Source organism: Lissotriton helveticus, chromosome 1_1 (assembly GCF_964261635.1).
Source record: "Lissotriton helveticus chromosome 1_1, aLisHel1.1, whole genome shotgun sequence".
Lineage (NCBI taxonomy): Eukaryota > Metazoa > Chordata > Amphibia > Caudata > Salamandridae > Lissotriton > Lissotriton helveticus.
Window position 1 is genome coordinate 1,097,255,711 of NC_136057.1, and position 23,533 is coordinate 1,097,279,243.

Genomic DNA, 23,533 nt, shown 5'->3' on the forward strand with positions numbered 1-23,533 from the left:
TCCTGAGAATGGCCGATTGGCTCTACTCCAATAAACTAAAACTTAATGGAGAAAAAACAGAGCTACTTATCTTTGGTGATCATAAGGATCTCTGGGGTCCCGCTCATTGGCCGACTGAAATGGGCCCAACCCCGGTCGCGGTACAATCTGCTCGCAATCTTGGAATTATACTTGATGACAAATTATCAATGCGTGCACATACCGCAAAAACTGCCTCTACCTGCTTTGGAATCCTTAAATGGCTAAGGAAGATACTTTGGCAACTTCCCGAAGGGGCACAGAGGACGGTAATACAGGCCCTAATAGGATCTCGACTTGATTATGGAAATATCTTATTCCTAGGTTCTAATAAAGACACTATTAACCGTCTGCAGATTGTGCAGAATGCCGCTGTTAGGCTGCTTCTCCAACTCCCAGGGCGCACTAGCATCTCAGAACATCTCAAGAAACTGCATTGGCTGAAAATCGCAAACAGAGTGAAATTCAAAGCACTCTGCTACATGTTTAGGATCAATGTGAATGAGGCACCTTCCTATTTATGTAGGCTGGTTCAGAAATATTTACCCTCACGTGCACTTCGGTCCATGACACAAGCCAAATTTGTTGTCCCTAGATTCAAGCGAGTACGTCTGGGTGGACGCTCGTTTTCCTATTTGGCCCCAGTCCTATGGAACTCCCTACCACTTAAACTTCGTTTGGAATCAAGCTACCTCCAATTCCGGAAGGGAGTCAAAGCTTGGCTTTTTAATCAGTAGCACTTACAATATTTCAGCCCACTCTCACAGATCCAAGGCGCCGGGAAACCCTCAGGGTAGCTGTTGCGCCATACAAATGTAATAAATAAATAAATAAAATAAATAAATGGCCGGGCGCTCTTTCTCAATGCATGGTGCTGTTTGCACTGATTTTCAGCATTGCTCATGCTACCAGTGCTAAATTGCAGGACAAGCTCCATATTTTCCACCCATTTGTGGAATTCCATTGAATCTTGCTGAGTTTTTCTGTAACTCTGCGGAATTCTACCGAGAGAAACTCCGCAAGTTCTATCCACCCCATGTTTATATCCAACCGCTCCTCAAACCTATACCTGGCCTTAGCTTAAGATCAGTTTTTTAAAAGCTGGCGATGCATTTCTGCAGAACTAGAAATACGTTTAACCTACACAATGACAGTGATAAGCTATAACTGTCATTGTATGGGTGAAACTTGTTTTCAGTCTTTTTTTCCAAGCTGTTGTGCATGCCCGTAATGCACGTAGAAAACATTTTTTTTTTAAAGCCAGTGTTGCCTGGGTCACTTTGATGCAGGGCTTGTTCACTCCATGGATATGACAACTCGTTTTCACACATCCACAGCTTCTGAAGGAGCACACGAACAATTTGAATGTCACTGCATAAAAACTATTTGAGAAGTAGCTATTACTCGTGCCTGGATCTCTGCTGTTATACAAACGAGCTTCGAAATTCTGTAAAACTGGACTGAGACTGAATAAAATGAGGAAAGGACCATTGTTCCTTGGGAACAACCGCACATACAAACATGACCCCAGAAAATAAAATGAATAAAAGTGAACATTCTGATGGGCAGAAATGAACTGTTAAAATATAATATACATTTTGAAAGTTCCTTTCACTTTGAAGATAAGCATTCAACACATTATTTTCAGGCTGAAAGCTAGGTCGGACAGGCCCATCGGGCAATCTGACAGTGCGAGCAATGCTGGTCTGGGCCTGTGGGGGCTGTTTTTTGGGAGTGTGTGGGTCTATTTTATGATTTGGTGGGCCGGTTTATACCGGTGACTTCTCTGATAATTCCACAAATAATGTATGCAGCGCAGGAAAGCATACAGTGTCCCATACCTTGCAAAACACCTATATAGTGTGTCTTTACACTTTTATGTTGATGCCCGTTCTATTTTCTGAAAGTCACTCATGCACAAAATTCTTTAAAAACCTTAAAGCGCAACCTAACCTTGCTGCTGCTATATATAAATATACATTTTTTTGAGCGTCAAATAAAGCAAAACTGCAACTGTACTGACCAAAATTAACTTTAGCCTGCAGATTAAAAACGGTGTTTCTAGTTCTGTGGCGTTGCGTGTTTAACTAATCCTTAGTTCCTTAGTATAGAAAATTTAATGATGTATCTGTGCAGTTTGAGCCACAGTGGCCTCACACGGGCGCCATGGGCCCTTGCAGGCAACAAAAATCCCCTTGCTGTTGCTAGGTTTATGGTCAATCACCGCTATAATTGGTAGGCTTAGGCCTCCTACAGCCCTTGGCACTGGTGCCCCAGCTACTGCTTCTCTGTTGATAGAGCCTTCCGAAAGCTCCCAGAAGTCCTGCTCCGCATCGAAATTCAATGACTACGAGAAGAGGCAGTGAACAAGAGTGTAGTAAAGATGGAGCTCATCGAGGGATGCAGGAAAACCAGGGATATAAATAGCTGCAAACATTAGAGCAGTCTTTCAATTATTCCATTTAATCAGGTTAATTCTGTTCTCTAGCACCTTCACTTGCTTCTTAGGCAGGGTTTTCCGAACACTTAGTGCTTAAGGGCCCATTGCCTTGAGAGGAATATATGATGATACAACGAATTCCGTTGCAACGCATGCCTTTACCACGCATGCGTTACAACGGAATTCGTTTAGCACGCATAAACCTTTCACCGACTATTTGCGTGGTGACGTCATACGTCGTTAAAAGAAAACGGCATTTTTTTACCGATTTCTCTTAATCGACTCTGATGCCGACATGACTTATGGTGAGTTGTTTTATTTGGGGGGGAGACCCCCCAGGCCCCCCCTTTTTTTTTAACTTTTACCACATATGCCTTTACTACAAACATCGTAGTAAAGGCATGCGTGGTAAAGGCATTAGTTGTAACCACGCATGCGTTGTACTGCATGCGTGGTTGGCAGAGAATGAAAACTTGATTCCATCTTCCCAAACTGGATTCAGGCAAAAAGCCACTTACACAAAAAGATAAGATAAGCCACCACTTTGCTTCTGCTTTGTGGATTACTCAGCAGCGTTCGACAGGGTGGACTGCCAAATACTATGGAAAAAGCTGGATGAGTGCGGCGTTCCTCAAATTCTCCTTAAAGCAATTATGGCACTATACACAGATACCGGGGTACTAGTTACATTGGGCGAAGGAAATAAGACCAATTTTTTTTATCACAAATAAGGTACAAAACTGGGCTGTGTCCTCCCCAGCTGCTGTGTGACTTATACCATGCCAACTTAGGGACCATGATAAGGAGGGTTAAGACATTCCCTCCTTGAACAGGTGGATACAAGATCTCAATCCTACAGTATGCCGACGATCTAGCAATTTTAGATCACACAAAAATAGGCTTACAATGCTCTCTCGATGAGCTGGACAAATACAATGCGAGAAACAAGTTGGGAGAAACTTTAAGTGAAACAAAAATGATGATATGCAGGAAACTAAAGGGGGTAAACCCAAAAAAGGGGGTAAACCAGGCCCTGCAAAGATCGATTACACCATGTCCTATAATAACTTAGGAATATGGCTAAGGACACACTAAATTACATATCCAACTACGATAAGGGTGATAAAGGCCAAACTGATACGAACATTTCTTCCGGCCAGCAGGCTTCCCCACTGAAAATAGCCGCATTATTAGATATGATGCAATGCCTTGCTCATAGACAAGTTATTAGTTACCACAGTACATCTGACGAGCACAGATACCCCTGGAATTTAGATTACAAAAACTAGAATTAGCTGGCATGGTCCATTTTCTTTGTTATTAGTATCAGATTATACATGCTATGGAGGGGTCATTAAAGATGGCATTGCAAGAGGTTTTATTCGGCTCAGGTCATGATTGGACAAGATACTTGAACAAAGCTAGTGCGGATATGGAGCTGAGATTATACTCTACCAAACCAAGCAGCCTCTCGTACACAGCTCTAAAAAACAATGAAAGAGCACCTTATTGACTGCCCTAGAAAAACTGACAAAGAATGGCTACATACACATAAGCTTTATAGAGCATTTTTACCATCCTATGAATTCCCTCGTCCGTAGTATTATCTGGAGGAAGCACTAATCCAGTCTGCAGAGAAATATAATGCTGACCAGGTTTATAATTTTACCAATTGCTGAACCGCGACCAAACTGGAGCAACAGAATCAGTATTATCCCAGGCTGCTGATTTTGTACAAACAATAAAATGTGCACTCCGAATTTACTATTATGCTGCCCAGACCTTGGATTTGCCTGCAGCACTCTTGCAAAACCTATGTTTTTACTGCATGGAGCATGCACATTCTCATTGTGTTTTAACTCATCAGATCTAACTGTTCTGGCTCCATAAGAGTTTTTTTTTAAAATATAAGTTTTAAAACTTTCAAAGCCTGGAACCAATCAAGGTAACCCTGAAAATTCTACTACCTTAAAGTTTTTTAATGAATGGTCGAAAGGCTCTGGATTTAATACGCAAATACATGCAAAAATTGGTTTTAAGATTATCATTATAACAACTGTGGAGGTGTAAATCTTCAATCAAGCATATGTGTTTTTGTTGAATTCAACTCAGGGGGTTTTTTCTATAATGATTTCACTTAATGAATATTTATTCATTTATTGACTTCTCAAACTCAAAAAGAGCGCATGGCCATGCAGACCCATTAAGACATTCCTAGAACCTCCTGTGAATTCTTCTAGTACAGATCTACAGTTCCATAAACGTGTACATAGAGGAGCATAATTTACTTTTATGCAAAATGTTCTCACAGTAAATTTACCTGAGAGAGGGTATTCCACAGATCATTTCTTGCTGCATTGCCAAATTTGTGCTTCGTTAAATATTCCTAAAAACAATAAAAGACAAACGTTATGCAGGAAATCTTGTAGTTCAACAGAGGAGCACGGCAATAGTAGATAAATATAAGGGGAAAACAGAGGCAGTTAATTAGTTTAATATGTTTGCTTACTTAATCAAGGTCCTCATGCAAGATTTGAATCAAGGCGTTCAGAGAAACTCGAGAGTGACCCAAAATGCAAAAACAACTAGGGGTTGCACAATTTTTTTTTCTGACATGGGATATTCTCCTACAACTGTATGTCACACCCAGATGGATTCTTGAATTCAGTGCTTGAAGTGGAAACATTGAAGTGCAGGCGCTCAGTATCCCACAGTACCTGTTTGCTACTGTTCTAGTACTCTTTCATTAAACTAGTGCTGAGAAGTGTAGGTACTCTCCCTTTCAAAATAAAGAATTTCCAGTATACAGTACTACCTTATAGTAACTGTCCATTCAAAGTACTGCTTTAATTGAATATTTATTTGTGGTCCACAAATAGGGGTTGGTAAAAGTATTTTATGAATTGCACAATAGGCAAAATCCAGGTTTCTTTACGTCACCCGTGGGAAGAAACTGGGCTCCAAAAGTACCCTAATTCGCTCAGATGGTGAACCTGAGAAACAAGTGAATGTCCAGCCTTTCTCATTGTTTGAGAACCTCATGTGCCTTTCCCTTGTAAAACGAGGTACAGTGAGAACCACGTGAACTGTGAATGCACCAGTCAGTTTGTTTGGCTCTTCCAGGACATTGTTTACCTTGGAATATTCACACAAACTAGATAGAGGGCAGAGAAATTCATGAGGAGAAAATGTTGTAGAATTTCATCACAAATCACTTCTGCATACCATATAATTAAAAAATGTTCACCCAGCCCCTTCCACAAGGTCTAAACCTATTGCTTATCTGAATGCGGGTCCACTGAAAGTGCTGCATGCTCCTCATTATCACACAATTACAAAGCAATTAAACCATGGGACAGCCATATCAAAAAAATGATACACAGTCACAAGTATCTGTCAATAACATTTTAAACAGTCATCTGGAAAACACTTCTTAATAACAAAGAGGCAAACTGTTTTTATCAAAAGTGAAAGCCAAATACCTGCTTGTTTAATTTTTTCAACTATGGTTCTATCCCCAAGATTTTACAACTGGATCAAACAAGTTAAATGGGTAAAAGATCATCAAGGTGTTTCGCAATGTCTGTTATGGTTGTAAACGGAGACAGTACTTTATAAAGAGAGGAGCGTAAGTGAGGCGCTTAAGTGGATATGGATACCAGAGCAGAACTTCATCATTTCTCCGTCATCCTGTTTTAATGTATGATAAAGAAACAAGAGAAGTCTAGACCATGTCATGAGTGATGTAATATGTGAGATCATAAGCAGTGCATTGCGGGGGCATAAGTCATAGTTAAATCACCTAAGTATAATAGCTGAATTTCTCTGGTTTTGTATGAGTAAAATCTGAACCTAACTATAACGTCCCCGTAACCTTTGTTTTTTTGTGTGAATTTCTACGGTTTTTTACATTCTATTTGCTAACTATAACGTCCTTGTAACCTTTGGTTTTTTTTCCGTGAATTTCTAAGGTTTTAAAAATAATGCAAATTCCTAACAATCTCAACGGTTTTTTTAACTAGCAGTCACGTTTGCAGAGTGGTGGAGAAAGGAGGCTGGGCCTCCAACCAGCTCTCAGGAATTCTGCTGTGTAGGACCAAAAGGAGGTACCAGGAGGGCTCTCCAAGGTCCCTCAGGAGTAAAGTGGACTTTATCCCCCAACCAGTACTGTGACATGAAGCGCGTTTGAAAAGTGGTGGAGAAGGGGGCGTGGCCTCCGAAGACCTCTTACTAATCCCACTGTGTGGGACTTAGTGGAGGTAACAGGAGGGAGATATATATAGATATATATATATATCCCTAAGCATGACTTAAAAACAGGGAGCACCACAGCAACCACATCTGGAACACAACACCCACTACTGCACAAATATACACTGAAGATGTAAAATATTGTTAGACACATGAAGTGGAATGCTTGTAAACTGCAAATTAACAGAAACATTAGCATGGAAGAACTCAGGGGCATCATCTTGAAAAGCAGTACAGGAAAAGGCAATTTACTGACCAATCAAGAAGCTAGAAAACAGAAAATACAGCACACATCGACATCCCAAACAGCATTAAACGTCAGCATATAAAATGCCATGTAAAATAATTTCGGAAAACGTACAGAGCAAAGCAACTCATGGAAAGTTGTCTTACAAGTGTTTGAATGTAGAGAAAGTGTGAACCGAAAGTACAATTACAGGAAGACAGGCATGTTACATGAATCATACTTTCTGGAGATGTTGAGATTGAGTAACCTTTTAAACATTGAAACGTCAATTTATTTCAGATGATCATTCAGCGCCGAAAAACAATAGAAAACACAAGCTTAGAGCTAATACGTTATTATGCTCCTGCAGCATAGTCTGTTTGCCTCGGGGGTTACAAGAACCTTGGGGCATTGCATGCAAATCTATGGATGCGGTCATAAGGGCAAAGCTGCACGAGATGCACAGTATCTATTTTCTGTGGATTCCAGATGAAAAGCCACTGAGAAAAGGACAAGACTCAGCTTGAATTTAGAGAAAGTCTCAACAATTTGCAATGAAGTAATCTCACATAGTAAGCGATGTGGCGCAGATATGCAGTTGTTAAATGAGTCCCTTGTCGAAAAGATTAGCTAGATAGAACCCACTGCCTCTCTATTCCTCCTTGCCCTTTCTCCCTTTCCCCAATGTATGTTACAACCTTGGCATATGAAATGCTCCTCAAATCAGGCTACACACCTGGAATCAATCCTTGTATAACTGCATCCAGGAGGCTCAGGTACAAGCTGCTTTTCTCTCGCAGTGCCCGAAATTTACATAAAGACAGTGTTTTCAGCTGCAAATCAGATTTTTTTTTAATTCCATTATGAAACACAATGTGTGGGGATGCAAGAGGCATTTCCTTTCTATCTTAGATTCGCAATGAAATGTATCAATGGCTTTTGAGTGCAAATATGGTTGCAAACCATTGCTCAGATACCGACCCCCATGTTGGGGTGGTAACTGATTTGCAAAGGGGCAGATATACCTGGGGGCTTGGGGGTAGAGTTCCAGAGAATCACTGCCTGCTCGCTCAGGATGTGCTTCCAAAACAGGAATCTTTGTTATTTAAAAGCAGCCCCTAGATAGAGTTTGCTTTTTTTAAGTTTCCTCTTTGGGAATGGAGATGCTGGAATCGATGTCTCATGTCCCTTGAAGGCCTCCATCTCTGCATTCCCAGTAAAACATCAGGGGTAAAAAAAATGCAACCTGCTTAGTCAATATGCATCAGGCAGGTCAACTTACATAGGTAGTATCTCAGATTACATTCCCATTCGCAAACAAGTCAGTGAGCAAATTGCACATCCCTCACTTGCAAATCGGAATACTTCACCAGGCACTTACTTTGTTTACACAGCCTTTACTGTCTGCACTTTTCCTGAAGTAAAAGATTGAGACAATGTAACATATGCATTGTTCCTCCATTATTTCAGAAATCAAGCCCCACTAATGACCCTCACCAAAAGGTTCTGTGTCTACTCTGCCAATCTATTGTGTATTTATTATTACTACATAATCTGCCTTTCACATCATCATGGCCCTTCAACTCCCCCAACTAGTAGCTATTTTGCCACTCTTACTTTGCATTGACTACCTTTTTAACCACTAAGAATTCAATTCAGTACAATTCAACCTTCAGTCATTGCAGGCTTGTTAAGTGGCACTTCTCTTGAGAAGCCACACAAAGGGGCCGATTAGGATGGCGGACGGACTTGCGTCCGTCCGCCATCCCAGAGGTGGAGGGACCGTCCGCATGGACTGCGGAGGTCCCTCCATGCAAATCAGGATGTGACCGCCACCCTGGCGGTCACATCCTGGATATTTAACATTGCGGCGGGTGCTGCTTCAAGCAGCACCCGCCGCAATGTTAAAAGTGCATGTGTAACATTTACATGCACAAAGCGGCAGGCACCGCGCGGTGCCTGCCGCTTTGTGCATGTAAATGCTGGGGGGTACCATAGGTACCCCCCATGTGCACCCCCCCACCCGCCTACGCCCTGGGGGCCCGCAACAGGCCCCCAAAAGCAAAAGTACACATGCTTTTCCACGTCAGAAAAACCGCCGCGGAAAAGCATGTTTACAAATGCTTCCTAATTTGGCTGGCGGTGTCTGATAGACACTGCCAGCCAAAGGAGAGCTTTTCCGCCGCGGTTGTAATCCGACCGCGGCGGAAAAGCAGCGACAGAATCCAAGACCCACCAGCCATCGTAATGCGGCGGTGGGTCTTTGGTGACTCCGCAGAGGATTTTCCGCCTCCTCCGGGCCGGCGGTGGCTTCCGCCGGCCCGGAGGAGGCGGAAAATCCTCTATCATAATCGGCCCCAAAGTGTTTATGTCCCATGCAGTCTTAATATCTTGTAGTTTCCCTTTTTTTTTTGATTGGTATAGGTCTTTCATGTAACAGATACATATTTGGTATAGTTTATAATATTGTTTTTCAAAAACACTGGTATCTGAATCCTCTAGGGGTTTTGATGTCTGGATCACATTTTGTGAGTGGGGCAAGTGGCCTTGCAAGTCAGATTGGATAGTCCCTATTGAGCAGGAGAAATACTGATATGTATATGGTTGGCCACTATATGTATTTGTACAGTAAGCTATACAACAATGCACTAGCACTAAGATGCAATAAATACTTGTGTCTGAGTTCATGTATCGCCTTTTAATTTCTCTCTAAAGGCTACCCTGGGAGCAACGGGGATGCCTACAAGGGTCACCTGTAGATAACTGTGCCTGACACAGGACTTCAATGATGATGCCAAAAAGGCTAAATAAATGCTTGAGGTTGCTTGTGTTCCTGGGCATAGAGTGCATGATTTAGCATTGTGGGCTGAATTTTTCCTGACAGGGTGGGGCCAAGAATGATTTGAATATGGATGTTCCCTGTCTAATAGGTGCAGTGAGTAAAAAAAAAGGATGGACTGGAATGAAGTTCCACAGAAATTGCAAAAGCTGAGATCAGTGCAATCATTTCATCGATCTCCTTTTTTTCTCAACGCTTCAAAGGCTTTATGTGGCTATTCTGAGACTTACAACTTCTAATTCCACACATGTTGGAAATTTCATTGCTCAACTTGTGCAGATTACATTTTTGTTCTCCTTACATGCACAGACACTTCCAGAAGGTGGTTGCCGTTAAAGAAATTCCATGTACAAAAACAATATCCCTTATCTGCAGGACAGGTACCTCAGGATTTTAACATTAGAGTAAAATGCTGCGCAGGATGTATTTGGCAGCTGATTTGTGGTAGGGACTCCAGTCTTTGGTGTGTACATCTTTCAGCTGACTCTCGCAATCACACTTTCAACTTAAGTTGGTACATCAATCCTGGAAACCAACAATCAACGTGCTGTCGGCTCACCACATGTCAGTATCAATAACACAATATAGTCTGACATAAACATTGTGTTTTGTTTGCAAAATGATCTCTTCATTGAGTGTGTATTTTCTACTATTAACTACAATGAGGTGATAGTTCTGTAGACTATATTTATAACACCCTGTTTTTTGTCAGGTAGCATTAATGTCATTACATTCAGCTAGCATGCCTCTCAGGTCGATCCTCTGACCTGCATTGCCCCCTTATCATCACTGCAGAATGCCTTTTAAGTGGTGGGCTCAGATAGAAGTTGATTCTAATCTCAACTGTAAGAAAGTCAGCCAAGGCACGGTATGGTGGACAGAACCCAGAGTGTGAAGAGAGCAGAGACTAAGCTCCCCTTTCATTATGACAAGAAGAGATACCACAACGGTAAACAAGATCAAGAATCAAAGAAGTACCCCAGAAGCAGGTAAACCAATTTCACTTAATAATTCCTTAGCTCACCTTTAATAGCAGCCGAACATTACGGCAATATCACATGAGATGTGTAGTAAATTTCAAAACCAAAAGATCAAGCAATATATTTATATTAGAACCACAAACTCTATGGTGTAATAATGAAAAAAGACAAAAAAAATGTCAGATGAGGCTTCAAAAAGTTAAGGAAAAACTATGAATTATTCATTTGAAAACATTTAGTAAAAGTCTTCAAAATGATAATATGGGAACTGTCAGAAATTGGAAAAAATGACTGTGTCTTCTATGTGGTTGATTGGTAATCCTAGGCACCTTTTGTAGCTGAGCGAAAGTAAACTAGTCCATGTAGATGTTGGTAGGTGGCCAACCTGAAATTATGGGCATTCTCAGTGTATAGTCTTGAAGTCTCTTGATGGGGAGGGCTCCATGAGGTCAAGTAGACTTCCTAGACAGTCCCAATATAGCCTTTATTACAAATACAAATGGCAAAAAACTGGTCAAGGTTGAAATTGGATTGAACTAATTTGCCTCTTTTTGTATTGATGCTGTTCTTGTGTACTTAATCCCCAAATACAATCCATTACTCTTAAGGACCCCAACCCAGCACCCGTATCAACCCCAAAATTGAGACACATCAAGCCTCCTAGATTTATTTTTCACCCATCCCTACCACAACCACCCTAATTGCTTAAAAAAAAAATAAGAGTCCCAAATAATCAAGTTCTAGAAATAGTACATTAACAAAAGTTAGGACTCTTCAAGGCTCAGTCCAAGCACCTTTTGACAGATGTGTGAGGACCTCTTGAATAAGTTCAAAGTTCCTTTAATTTCCTCCCAGGCCAAAGTGGAAAACTCTAACTCTCCTCAATAGGCATTCTCTTCCTTAAAAAATGTGCTACTTTGTCTTTTGGAATAGGAGGGATTTTCCACATCAATTTTACTGACTCCCACCAATTTGCCAGTAACCACAAAGCATCCACCCTTTAACAAGACATCTTTTAGGAGCTGCTAGCTCATCTCACTTAAAATTACTCAGATGACAAAGCAAGGTTTAGGGTAGATTTCAGGTTCTTTAGCACAGGCTTCATGTGACTGCTGATATGCTCCAGATTTTCTTTTAGCAAAAATACCATTTGGGGCTGCTTACAAAACAATCTGCTATGACAGGATTTGTAGGAAAATGACTAGCAAGACCTATGGGAGCAGCAGTACTCTCAATAAATCAATCGGGGAAATAAAAGCTCACAACTCAACTGTGAGGGTCTCAAGGGGCTGGGGAAGTGGGTATGCAACTCCGTTCAGCCAAAGAGCCCGGTCTTGAGAGTTTTCCTGAAGGTGTTCAGGGAGGGGGCGAGTCTGATGTCTGCAGGTAGTCCATTCCAGGTCTTGGCTACAATGTGAGAGAACGATCTTCCGCCTGCTCTGGCTCTGTGGATGCGCGGGGTTTCCGTCAGTGCGAGTTTGGCCGATCGCAGGTTTCTTATGGGTACGTGGTAGTTTATTCTGTCGTTGAGGTATTTGGCTCCGTGAATGTGTAGGCATTTGTAGGCGTGAGTGAGGATCTTGAAAGTGACTCTTTTCTCCAAGGGGAGCCAGTCGAGTCACCGAAGGTGATGGCTGATGTGTTCACGCCGGGGGATGCCGAGGACGAGTCTGGCCGCCATGTTCTGTATGGTTTGGAGTTTACGGAGTAGGGACTTGTTGATGCCGGCATAGAGAACGTTGCCATAGTCCAGTCTGCTGGTGATGAGTGCATGGGTGACAGTTTTCCTCAACTCAGGGGGGACCCGTTTGAAGGTCTTGCGGAGGATGTGGAGGGTGTTGAAGCAGCTGGAGGTGACAGGGTTGACTTGACGGTTCATGGTGAGGGATGAATCTAGTACGATGCCAAGGTTCTTGGTGTGGTCTGTGGGGATTGATGGACTTCCGAGGGTGGTGGGCCACCAGGTGTTGTCCCACGGTGAAAGGGTGGTTGCGAGGGGGGCCATGTAGATGTTAAAGAGGGTTGGGCTCAGAGATGATCCCTGAGGGACTCCACAGCTGATTTCTGTGGCGGAAAATCTCTTGATTTGATGTGATCTAATAAACCCTGGCACACAAATGCAGAGTGTAACATGTTTCTCTAAGGTTACCTTGAAAGACTTATAATAGCTGAGCCTAAGCACTAACAATACTTACCAAAGAAAATGAGTAAAGTGCAGTTGAACTGCACAATCAAGCAACCTTTTCAGTTAAAAAAATACATATTTAAACAAGAAGTGAAAATATAACTTCAACAATGAAATAAAAGCAAATGAGAAAGGTCAGGGTGTACAAGAGTCAGAATGAAAAAGAAATCACCATAAATAATATTGGGAAATAAATTGACAATGTGAGTTAACATGCATGCATGCTAGCTGTCTCTGATATTAATGTAACTGCATTTTCCCTGTAGAGACATGAGTCAATATGTGATTCTTTATGTAAAATGTAAATAAGCAAAAATGGTCTGTGGAGCTTTACTGACTACAATGGGTGCCATCTTTTGAACCGCCATTCTTCTGTTTTACAGTATTGTCACTAATTTTAAAAATACCAACTTTTCTCTAAGAAACACAGAAAACCTCCTAAAATGCAAAGACCACATATGTAAGTCTTAGGGACAAGAGAAAAAAGAGAATGCAACTAGTAAAACACCTAGGTCAGGCTCATCCCATGGTTAGGGCCAATGAATTATTTACCCTTTCACCTGAAAAAAGTAATAATTCAAGCCAGTGGATGAAGGCAGGAAGCGATGTCAATCGAAGTTATGGTAGTTGACATTTTAAAAGTTATAGGGAACCTAATGCTTAGGCAGCTGGGTGCTGGAGCCATGAAAGGGTATCCATTGAGGTAGAGATAAAGGCCAGGTTAATCAATATTAGGAATAGAGATTCTCAGTGAATCAGAAAATCGCTATTACTAAAGGGGTTTCTAGTAGGTCGCAAATCAACCTACCTCATGAATATTAATGAGTTAGGTTGCGAGTTGCAATCCATTAGGAATCTCTGCCATCACAGGGATGGTGGCATGCTGGGTTCAGCAGACCACCATGTCTGTGATTGCTTTTAAATAATTACCAGAAGAGGGCAACCCAATACTCCCCAAGGAACTGGGTAATGTAAATTAATAGAAAAATTGCGCCTTGAGGTATTATTTTCTCTTGTTAAATCTTTTTGTCACAAGTCATATACATGTACAGTAATTGAAAAGAACATCAGAAAACGTGGTATTTTCGTTTATGAACTTTATATCATACCTGGAATCAATATATTTAATTCAACTGTTATATAAAACAGGCAACACAAAAGACACTACTACATTCAATATATTCTCAGTAGTGTGTTACACCGTTGGTACAATATGTATAAACCATATATATACATAGAATGCTACTGTAACCACAGTCAGCTTAGTCCATCATTTATTTTTTAACAAATCCTGTTGTTGGGGATTCCTAACCCAAAACGGTGCCTGGGCGTCGACGTTTCGGTCTTTATTGTATAAATCACACCAAGACCATCATCAGGACTAATGTTGCACAAAATATTGAGAAAATATATTTTCTCCAAATCTTCCAGATCTCACTCTGGCTTCTCCACAAATGTAAGTCAAGTTCAACTATCGTCCTCTATTTAAGTCTGAGAGGGTATCGAAAAACAATGCGAGTCCACAGTTTAACTCCATGTACATAACGTATTATTCGTATGCACCGCCATCGACGGGACCTATCCGCGAACTGAAAGTGACGAGGATAGGTCCCGTCGATGGCGGTGCATACGAATAATACGTTATGTACATGGAGTTAAACTGTGGACTCGCATTGTTTTTCGATACCCTCTCAGACTTAAATAGAGGACGATAGTTGAACTTGACTTACATTTGTGGAGAAGCCAGAGTGAGATCTGGAAGATTTGGAGAAAATATATTTTCTCAATATTTTGTGCAACATTAGTCCTGATGATGGTCTTGGTGTGATTTATACAATAAAGACTGAAACGTCGACGCCCAGGCACCGTTTTGGGTTAGGAATCACCAACAACAGGATTTGTTAAAAAGAAAATGATGGACTAAGCTGACTGTGGTTACAGTAGCATTCTATGTATATATATGGTTTATACATATTGTACCAACGGTGTAACACACTACTGAGAATATATTGAATGTAGTAGTGTCTTTTGTGTTGCCTGTTTTATATAACAGTTGAATTAAATATATTGATTCCAGGTATGATATAAAGTTCATAAACGAAAATACCACGTTTTCTGATGTTCTTTTCAATTACTGTACATGTATATGACTTGTGACAAAAAGATTTAACAAGAGAAAATAATACCTCAAGGCGCAATTTTTCTATTAATTTGCTTTTAAATAAAGCAATCTTTTTTGTTAAAAAGGCAGCCCGTTTTCCTTAAGGAAAACAGGATGCATTTAAAAAAAAAAAAAATGACCACTCACTGCCTGCTCTTGAAAAATATTTTTGTAAACATTCTCGTAGGGGAAGGGGTCCCAATGGGATCCCTTCCAATTTGTGAATGGGTTTCCAACAACTTTGAGTTGGTGTTAATGTGCAAATGTTTTATGACTGCATCTTGGTCACAAAACATTCATACATCACATTCTGAATCAGTATTTGGAAGGGACGACCTAAACATGCCCCTTCAAAATACTGAATTGGTATGTATTAGCAATTCCAAAGTGTGATGAATCGCAATTTGGGAATAAAACATACCAAAATGCATTTTTGAAGGTGCAAAAGGGTCACTTATGTGAATCAACCCATTTGTAACTGAACAAAATCTTGATTAGTGTGGCCCTAATGCCTTGAGCTTTAATTTGGGTCAAGCTAACACTTGATATGTAAATCAACTTAAAAATTTGTACTATAAGTCTTGAAGAATTGTAATCTCTGGCTCCCAGTCAAACAGAAAGGAGTTGAAGTGGCTGAGGTTTCAGTAAATCGTACTATGGTAAAAGGACTTACAAAAGAAGATTGAATGGATTGTACTGAACTTAAATGACAGAAATCTAAGCATTCCACTTGTTGGAGGCTCTAATCAGGGAAAAGGAGATTCTGATGCTGGAGGTCAATGTGGGTTCAAAAGTTGGTATTTTAAATGGGTCTCATATTTCAAGTGAAATTTGCAAGCTATGAGGTTGTATTTGTTCACCAGCTCCTGTTAGTTCCGGCTGATTCACAGTTTTTCAGAATGCAGTATTGAAAACAAGGAGTAACAAACTACAAGCTCTCCGGCAGAGCCAAGTCCAAATATCTTAGCGCACAAAATAAATAAACGATTGCTGTTTGTGAATCATTCAACGGAAGGATACTTTCTTCCTTTGACAGGTTTATGAGAAACACTTTCAGCAGGAAGGTCTCCCTTTCTACTAGTTCTAAATTAGTTTTGAAGTGCAAGTGGGCCAACCATGGGATTTTCAGAAAGGGAATTGAATTGGCTTTGATCAATACTTTATTAACTGAAAGGTTCATACATTCCCTTTTCAACATTATGGGGCTCATTAGGATGGCGGATGGAAGAGCCACCGCGGCCCTGGAGTAGGCGGAAAAAGCCTTTTCCGTGTCTGCCTGCCGCGGATACTCCGTCCGCCATATCAGGATAGGAAAACGTGTCAAATTTCCGTCCGCGACGGAAAAGCACGCACCGCCGCCGAACTACACACGACCACGTGGCGGACGGAACACATCCGGAGGCCCCGCCGTACGTACTGACGTCTAAGACCGTCCCCCAAATCAAGATGGCGGAAAATACACATAAAACCGCAGCGGAAAAACAACCTGTCTGAACACGGCGGAATCCCCACAGCGAACATAGGTGACATAGCAGAGATACCCACCGCAAGCTGACCACCACCATGGACCCAGCGCTACACGCTTTCCCGATGCTCTTCGCGATCCACCACGTCCTAGTCATGGCCCACTATGGACGACAACGCAGGTAAGGCACAAACCATTGGCTGTCTGGAGGGGAATACCAGCAAGGGACGTGACGTAGGGAGGGGGAGTGTCATGTTACCGAAACCACTGATGAGAAGCAAATACGAATACACATTTGTAGTACGCAAGCAGGAATGACAACGACAGACCACGAGACTTGATAGACTACCTTTATTGTACAAAATAGGGGTATAATCACAGTGTATGCGTGAGCATGGGCAAAGTGGGCACCAGAGCAGCTACATCATTGGCAGTTAACGAGAGGGCAGAATGCAGTATCAGAGCATCAACAGGGCATTGTGCAGTACATAGCAGGTACATCAGAGGCAGTAAACGAGAGGGCAGAATGCAGTATCAGAGCATCAACAGGGCATTGTGCAGTACAGAGCAGGTACATCAGAGGCAGTAAACGAGAGGGCAGAATGCAGTATCAGAGCATCAACAGGGCATTGTGCAGTACAGAGCAGGTACATCATAGGCAGCACGTGAGAGGGCAGAATGCAGTATCAGAGCATCAACAGGGCATTGTGCAGTACAGAGCAGGTACATCATAGGCAGCACGTGAGAGGGCAGAATGCAGTATCAGAGCATCAACAGGGCATTGTGCAGTACAGAGCAGGTACATCATAGGCAGTTAACGAGAGGGCAGAATGCAGTATCAGAGCATCAACAAGGCATTGTGCAGTACAGAGCAGGTACATCATAGGCAGCACGTGAGAGGGCAGAATGCAGTATCAGAGCATCAACAGGGCATTGTGCAGTACAGAGCAGGTACATCATAGGCAGTTAACGAGAGGGCAGAATGCAGTATCAGAGCATCAACAGGGCATTGTGCAGTACAGAGCAGGTCCATCATAGGCAGCACGTGAGAGGGCAGAATGCAGTATCAGAGCATCAACAGGGCATTGTGCAGTACAGAGCAGGTACATCATAGGCAGTTAACGAGTGGGCAGAATGCAGTATCAGAGCATCAACAGGGCATTGTGCAGTACAGAGCAGGTACATCAGAGGCAGTAAACGAGAGGGCAGAATGCAGTATCAGAGCATCAACAGGGCATTGTGCAGTACAGAGCAGGTACATCATAGGCAGCACGTGAGAGGGCAGAATGCAGTATCAGAGCATCAACAGGGCATTGTGCAGTACAGAGCAGGTACATCATAGGCAGTTAACGAGAGGGCAGAATGCAGTATCAGAGCATCAACAGGGCATTGTGGAGTACAGAGCAGGTACATCAGAGGCAGTAAACGAGAGGGCAGAATGCAGTATCAGAGCATCAACAGGGCAATGTGCAGTACAGAGCAGGTCCATCAGAGGCAGCACGTGAGAGGGGCTAAGTGCATCAACAGTCCAATGCACAGAACATGTCCATCAGAGGCAGCACGTGAGAGGGGCTAAGTGCATCAACAGTCCATTGCACAGAACATGTCCAACAGAGGCAGCACGTGAGAGGGGCTAAGTGCATCAACAGTCCATTGCACAGAACAGGTCCATCAGAGGCAGCACGTGAGAGGGGCTAAGTGCATCAACAGTCCATTGCACAGAACAGGTTGATCAAAGGCAGCACATGAGAGTGCAGAATGCAGTATCAGAGCATCAACAGGGCATTGTGCAGTACAGAGCAGGTACATCATAGGCAGCACGTGAGAGGGCAGAATGCAGTATCAGAGCATCAACAGGGCAATGTGCAGTACAGAGCAGGTCCATCAGAGGCAGCACGTGAGAGGGGCTAAGTGCATCAACAGTCCATTGCACAGAACATGTCCATCAGAGGCAGCACGTGAGAGGGGCTAAGTGCATCAACAGTCCATTGCACAGAACATGTCCATCAGAGGCAGCACGTGAGAGGGGCTAAGTGCATCAACAGTCCATTGCACAGAACAGGTCCATCAGAGGCAGCACGTGAGAGGGGCTAAGTGCATCAACAGTCCACTGCACAGAACAGGTTGATCAAAGGCAGCACATGAGAGTGCAGAATGCAGTATCAGAGCATCAACAGGGCATTGTGCAGTACAGAGCAGGTACATCATAGGCAGCACGTGAGAGGGCAGAATGCAGTATCAGAGCATCAACAGGGCATTGTGCAGTACAGAGCAGGTACATCATAGGCAGCACGTGAGAGGGCAGAATGCAGTATCAGAGCATCAACAGGGCATTGTGCAGTACAGAGCAGGTACATCATAGGCAGTTAACGAGAGGGCAGAATGCAGTATCAGAGCATCAACAGGGCATTGTGCAGTACAGAGCAGGTACATCATAGGCAGCACGTGAGAGGGCAGAATGCAGTATCAGAGCATCAACAGGGCATTGTGCAGTACAGAGCAGGTACATCATAGGCAGCACGTGAGAGGGCAGAATGCAGTATCAGAGCATCAACAGGGCATTGTGCAGTACAGAGCAGGTACATCATAGGCAGCACGTGAGAGGGCAGAATGCAGTATCAGAGCATCAACAGGGCATTGTGCAGTACAGAGCAGGTCCATCATAGGCAGCACGTGAGAGGGTAGAATGCAGTATCAGAGCATCAACAGGGCATTGTGCAGTACAGAGCAGGTACATCATAGGCAGTTAACGAGAGGGCAGAATGCAGTATCAGAGCATCAACAGGGCATTGTGCAGTACAGAGCAGGTACATCATAGGCAGCACGTGAGAGGGCAGAATGCAGTATCAGAGCATGAACAGGGCATTGTGCAGTACAGAGCAGGTACATCATAGGCAGTTAACGAGAGGGCAGAATGCAGTATCAGAGCATCAACAGGGCATTGTGCAGTACAGAGCAGGTACATCATAGGCAGCACGTGAGAGGGCAGAATGCAGTATCAGAGCATCAACAGGGCATTGTGCAGTACAGAGCAGGTACATCAGAGGCAGCACAAGTACGTGTCCCTACCAACCCGTCACAGGAACCACAAGAGTGCCACGCAGTTCTCAATGGACACACCATGTGAAATAACATTTGAGTGAAGTGTTCAGCACCTCACATCACAGAATCAGGGGGACTGCGTGAACTACCTGCCTCGGACACACTGGCAGCACCAGCAACAGGAGTGTGAGACACAGCCACAGCCCGAGTGACACACACATGGGCCACGGACCCAGACACACTGGCAGCACCAGCAACAGGAGTGTGAGACACAGCCACAGCCCGAGTGACACACACATGGGCCACGGACCCAGACACACTGGCAGCACCAGAAACAGGAGTGTGAGACACAGCCACAGCCCGAGTGACAGACACATGGGCCACGGACCCAGACACACTGGCAGCACCAGAAACAGGAGTGTGAGACACAGCCACAGCCCGAGTGACACACACATGGGCCACGGACCCAGACACACTGTCAGCACCAGAAACAGGAGTGTGCAACACAGCTACAGATGTAGTCACTGACACGTGACCCACTGACCCAGACAGACTGCCAGCACCAGAAACAGGAGTGTGCAACACAGCCACAGATCTTCTAACTGACACGTGAGCCATAGACCCAGATACACTGCCAGGACCTGCAACAGGAGAGGGCAAAACTGACACTGTGCCACTACATGATGCATGACAGCCAACAACAGACACAGTGCCACCATCTGATACATGAGAGTCAACTGCACCAGCGCCACTGGGACAACTGAAATGATGAGCCACAGGGCTGTATGGGCCAGGAGGCAGGGTGGGCCTGGGAGCTGGGGATAGCTGACCTTGAGCCAAATCGGGGTTGGCAGGTGTCAATGGTGTGTGTCTGCGTTTCTTAGGGATGTGTGAGTGCACCCTGGACAGGACAGGACTGCCAAGTGGTGGGGACTCTAAAGAATCACCACCCACCATAGGTGGAGCATCTGCAGCCGGGGATCTGGTTTCTGGGGACGTGCTGGAGCCTGCCTGTCGTTTGCTCTGTGCCTGCCGCCTGGACTCGGAATCATGTGTAATGGGGGATGCAACAACAGGGGACACCCTCCTCTGCTTCTGACTGGCCTGGATGGGAGTGGAGGTATGGGGGGACTCCGCCGCGGAGACATCTGTTTGGCGTTCAGTAGAAAACATCAGCCTCAGTGCAGCCAGGGGTGAAGTATGCCTGTCCTTGATTGCGCCATTGTCCATGCTAGATGCCTTGTCCGTAGGATGTGCCTTATCCTTAGGTGGAGTGTTGTCTCTGGATGTAGCCTGTGCCCTGGTCGCCGCCCTGTTCCTGCCAGCAGACTTGTCGTCTGTGGTGCACCTGTCTCCAGTAGACACCTGCTCTCTGTGTGTGTCCCTGCCCTTGGGAGATGGACCTTGATCTGCTGTGGGCCTGCCCTTGGGAGTCTCCCTGCTCCTAGGAGGTGCCTTTGTCTTGTCACTGTCTTTGGGAGTGTCCCTTTCCTCTGTTGTGGGCCTGCCCTTGGGAGTCTCCCTGCTCCTAGGAGGTGCCTTTGTCTTGTCACTGTCCTTGGGAGTGTCCCTTTCCTCTGCTGTGGGCCTGCCCTTGGGAGTCTCCCTGCTCCTAGGAGGTGCCTTTGTCTTGTCACTGTCCTTGGGAGTGTCCCTTTCCTCTGTTGTGGGCCTGCCCTTGGGAGTCTCCCTGCTCCTAGGAGGTGCCTTTGTCTTGTCACTGTCCTTGGGAGTGTCCCTTTCCTGTGCTGTGGGCCTGCCCTTGGGAGTCTCCCTGCTCCTAGGAGGTGCCTTTGTCTTTTCACTGTCCTTGGGAGTGTCCCTTTCCTCTGCTGTGGGCCTGCCCTTGGGAGTCTCCCTGCTCTTAGGAGGTGCCTTTGTCTTCTGACTGGCCTTGTCCAAGGTACAGTCAATGGACATGTGAGTATCCCTTGCCTTGGGAGTACCTTTTGTGTTGAATGCCTGTGTAGCTCCTGAAGGCATGTCCCCCAACAACACTTGTGGATCCTGTGTGTGTACTCCAGTGTATCTGACGTTGTCTACGTGAACAGATTTAGCTGATCTAGGGGATGGGGTCTGTGCCCTGCGTGCCCTGACGTGCTGTCTGACGCTGCTTCTAGTGCAATAACCTGTATTTGAGTCCTGCTCAGAATAATCACTACCCCCTAAGACATCCAGTGGTGTAGATGGGGAAACAGAAGTAGCACCCTGTTCATGCGACTGTACTATTGCAGACGACACACTGCTTGCCAATGACTAAACTGTCCTGTGTAGACCTGCAAGATCGCCATGCATCCCTTCCATGAATGCCACCACCTGCCCCAACTTCCTATCATGGTCCTGGAAAGCATTTGTCATATTGGTCTGCCCCACACACAGCTGTCGCAGCAGATCAACGGCCTCAGCACACAGTGCATTTTGGCTCACCGTGGCAGGGGCAGCGGTGCCTGCACCGAACGCCACTCTGCTCCCCCTACTCCTCCGGCCACGAACAGTACATGGTGCAGTTGGCGGAAGTGTGGGCCCTGTGTGCTGTCTTCCGACAGAAGATGATGAGTGCCCACTCCCAGTCTGTGACAACAGTGCAGGCTCACCAAGAGTGTCCGACGAGGAGGACGATGGTGTCTCCACATGCGAGTCCTCAGGGACGGTCCTGTCCCCCTCTCCGGCGCTGGCCTCCTCTGTGTCAGTCTGCGTGTGTGCGAAGTCTGAGCCGGACTCATTTCCTCGACTACTCTCCACCGTCTGTGGCTGAGTGTCCTCTGTCATAGCTGAAATGCACATAAAAGATGTGCGAGTCATGGGCAGACTGACGTACAGAAGGACCAGGATTGCCAAATTACATAGCTGACAAAGATTTTGTAGCCCTCATCCTGCACACGGCCCACCTCTACCAGTCATCCTCACATTTCCTGCCATGGGGCCATGGACCACTAGGGGATGTGCTTCAACACTCAACTACTAAGCAAGTGGCGTGTCAACATGGCGGACCTGGATGTCAAATGAGAACCACCCAATGGGACCAAAATGGCATCACAGAGATACATACGCAACACGGAACTCAATACTGTGTCTGTGCACCAATACATGCATAGCACTCACAGGTTTCCTACACAGACAGTATGCTCACCGCTAGTTTGCTGTTGATCGGCACTCAGACGTTCGGCCAGTTCAGGATGCGTCACTGCAATGATACGGTGCATGAGAGGGGTCTTGGAGCGTCGGGCCAGACGGGGCGTCCTTGGAATCATGCCCAGTGTTACTTCCGCTACATTCTTGCTCAGCCTGGAAATGTCGTCCCAGCGTTTGTGGCAGTGTGTATGTCGTCTGTTGCACACCCCCAATGCCCGTACTTCACGTGCTATGCTCCTCCACAGGTCCTTGCGAAGGTGCAGCTTGACCTACCATGATGGGAGACAAAAGGGTTTAAGTCAGTGGACAGGTGGCCTGTCACACACATAGGGGCAAGACGTAACTGTCAGCAGCCATGCACAATCAGGAACATATGTCTAGCCCACACTACACAGCTAAGATAGAAATAGGCCTGATTATTTGGCCCCCTCATGCACACCAACATGTCCCACACTGTACTTACCACCCGTCCTGGTGCGCCGTAGAGGCGTCCATAGTTGCGGAGTACACCGTCCACGAGGACATCAAGCTCCGCGGCGGTGAAGGGTCGAGACCGGATCTCTTTGCCTCTCGACATGGCAAGATCACGGAGTATGGCACTAGAGCAGCAGTCAGTGGTCAGCTCAGCAGCAGCAGCAGGTCGAGGTGATGGTCACAGGCAGCAGTCGGTGGTCAGCTCAGCAGCAGCAGCAGGTCGAGGTGATGGTCACAGGCAGCAGTCGGTGGTCAGCTCAGCAGCAGCAGCAGGTCGAGGTGATGGTCACAGGCAGCAGTCGGTGGTCAGCTCAGCAGCA

The 23,533-nt window shown here is 44.8% G+C and overlaps 1 protein-coding gene across 1 annotated transcript in view; it reads right to left on the reverse strand.

The window, feature by feature from the left end:
• The window catches only part of TRHDE (thyrotropin releasing hormone degrading enzyme), a 2,026,389-nt gene that overhangs the window by 752,204 nt on the left and 1,250,652 nt on the right, over window positions 1-23,533 (reverse strand). Inside the window, exon 8 of the mRNA XM_078678167.1 lies at window positions 4,779-4,844. Within this exon, the coding sequence (XP_078534293.1) occupies window positions 4,779-4,844 (66 nt within the window). The remainder of the gene's footprint in view (window positions 1-4,778; window positions 4,845-23,533) is intronic.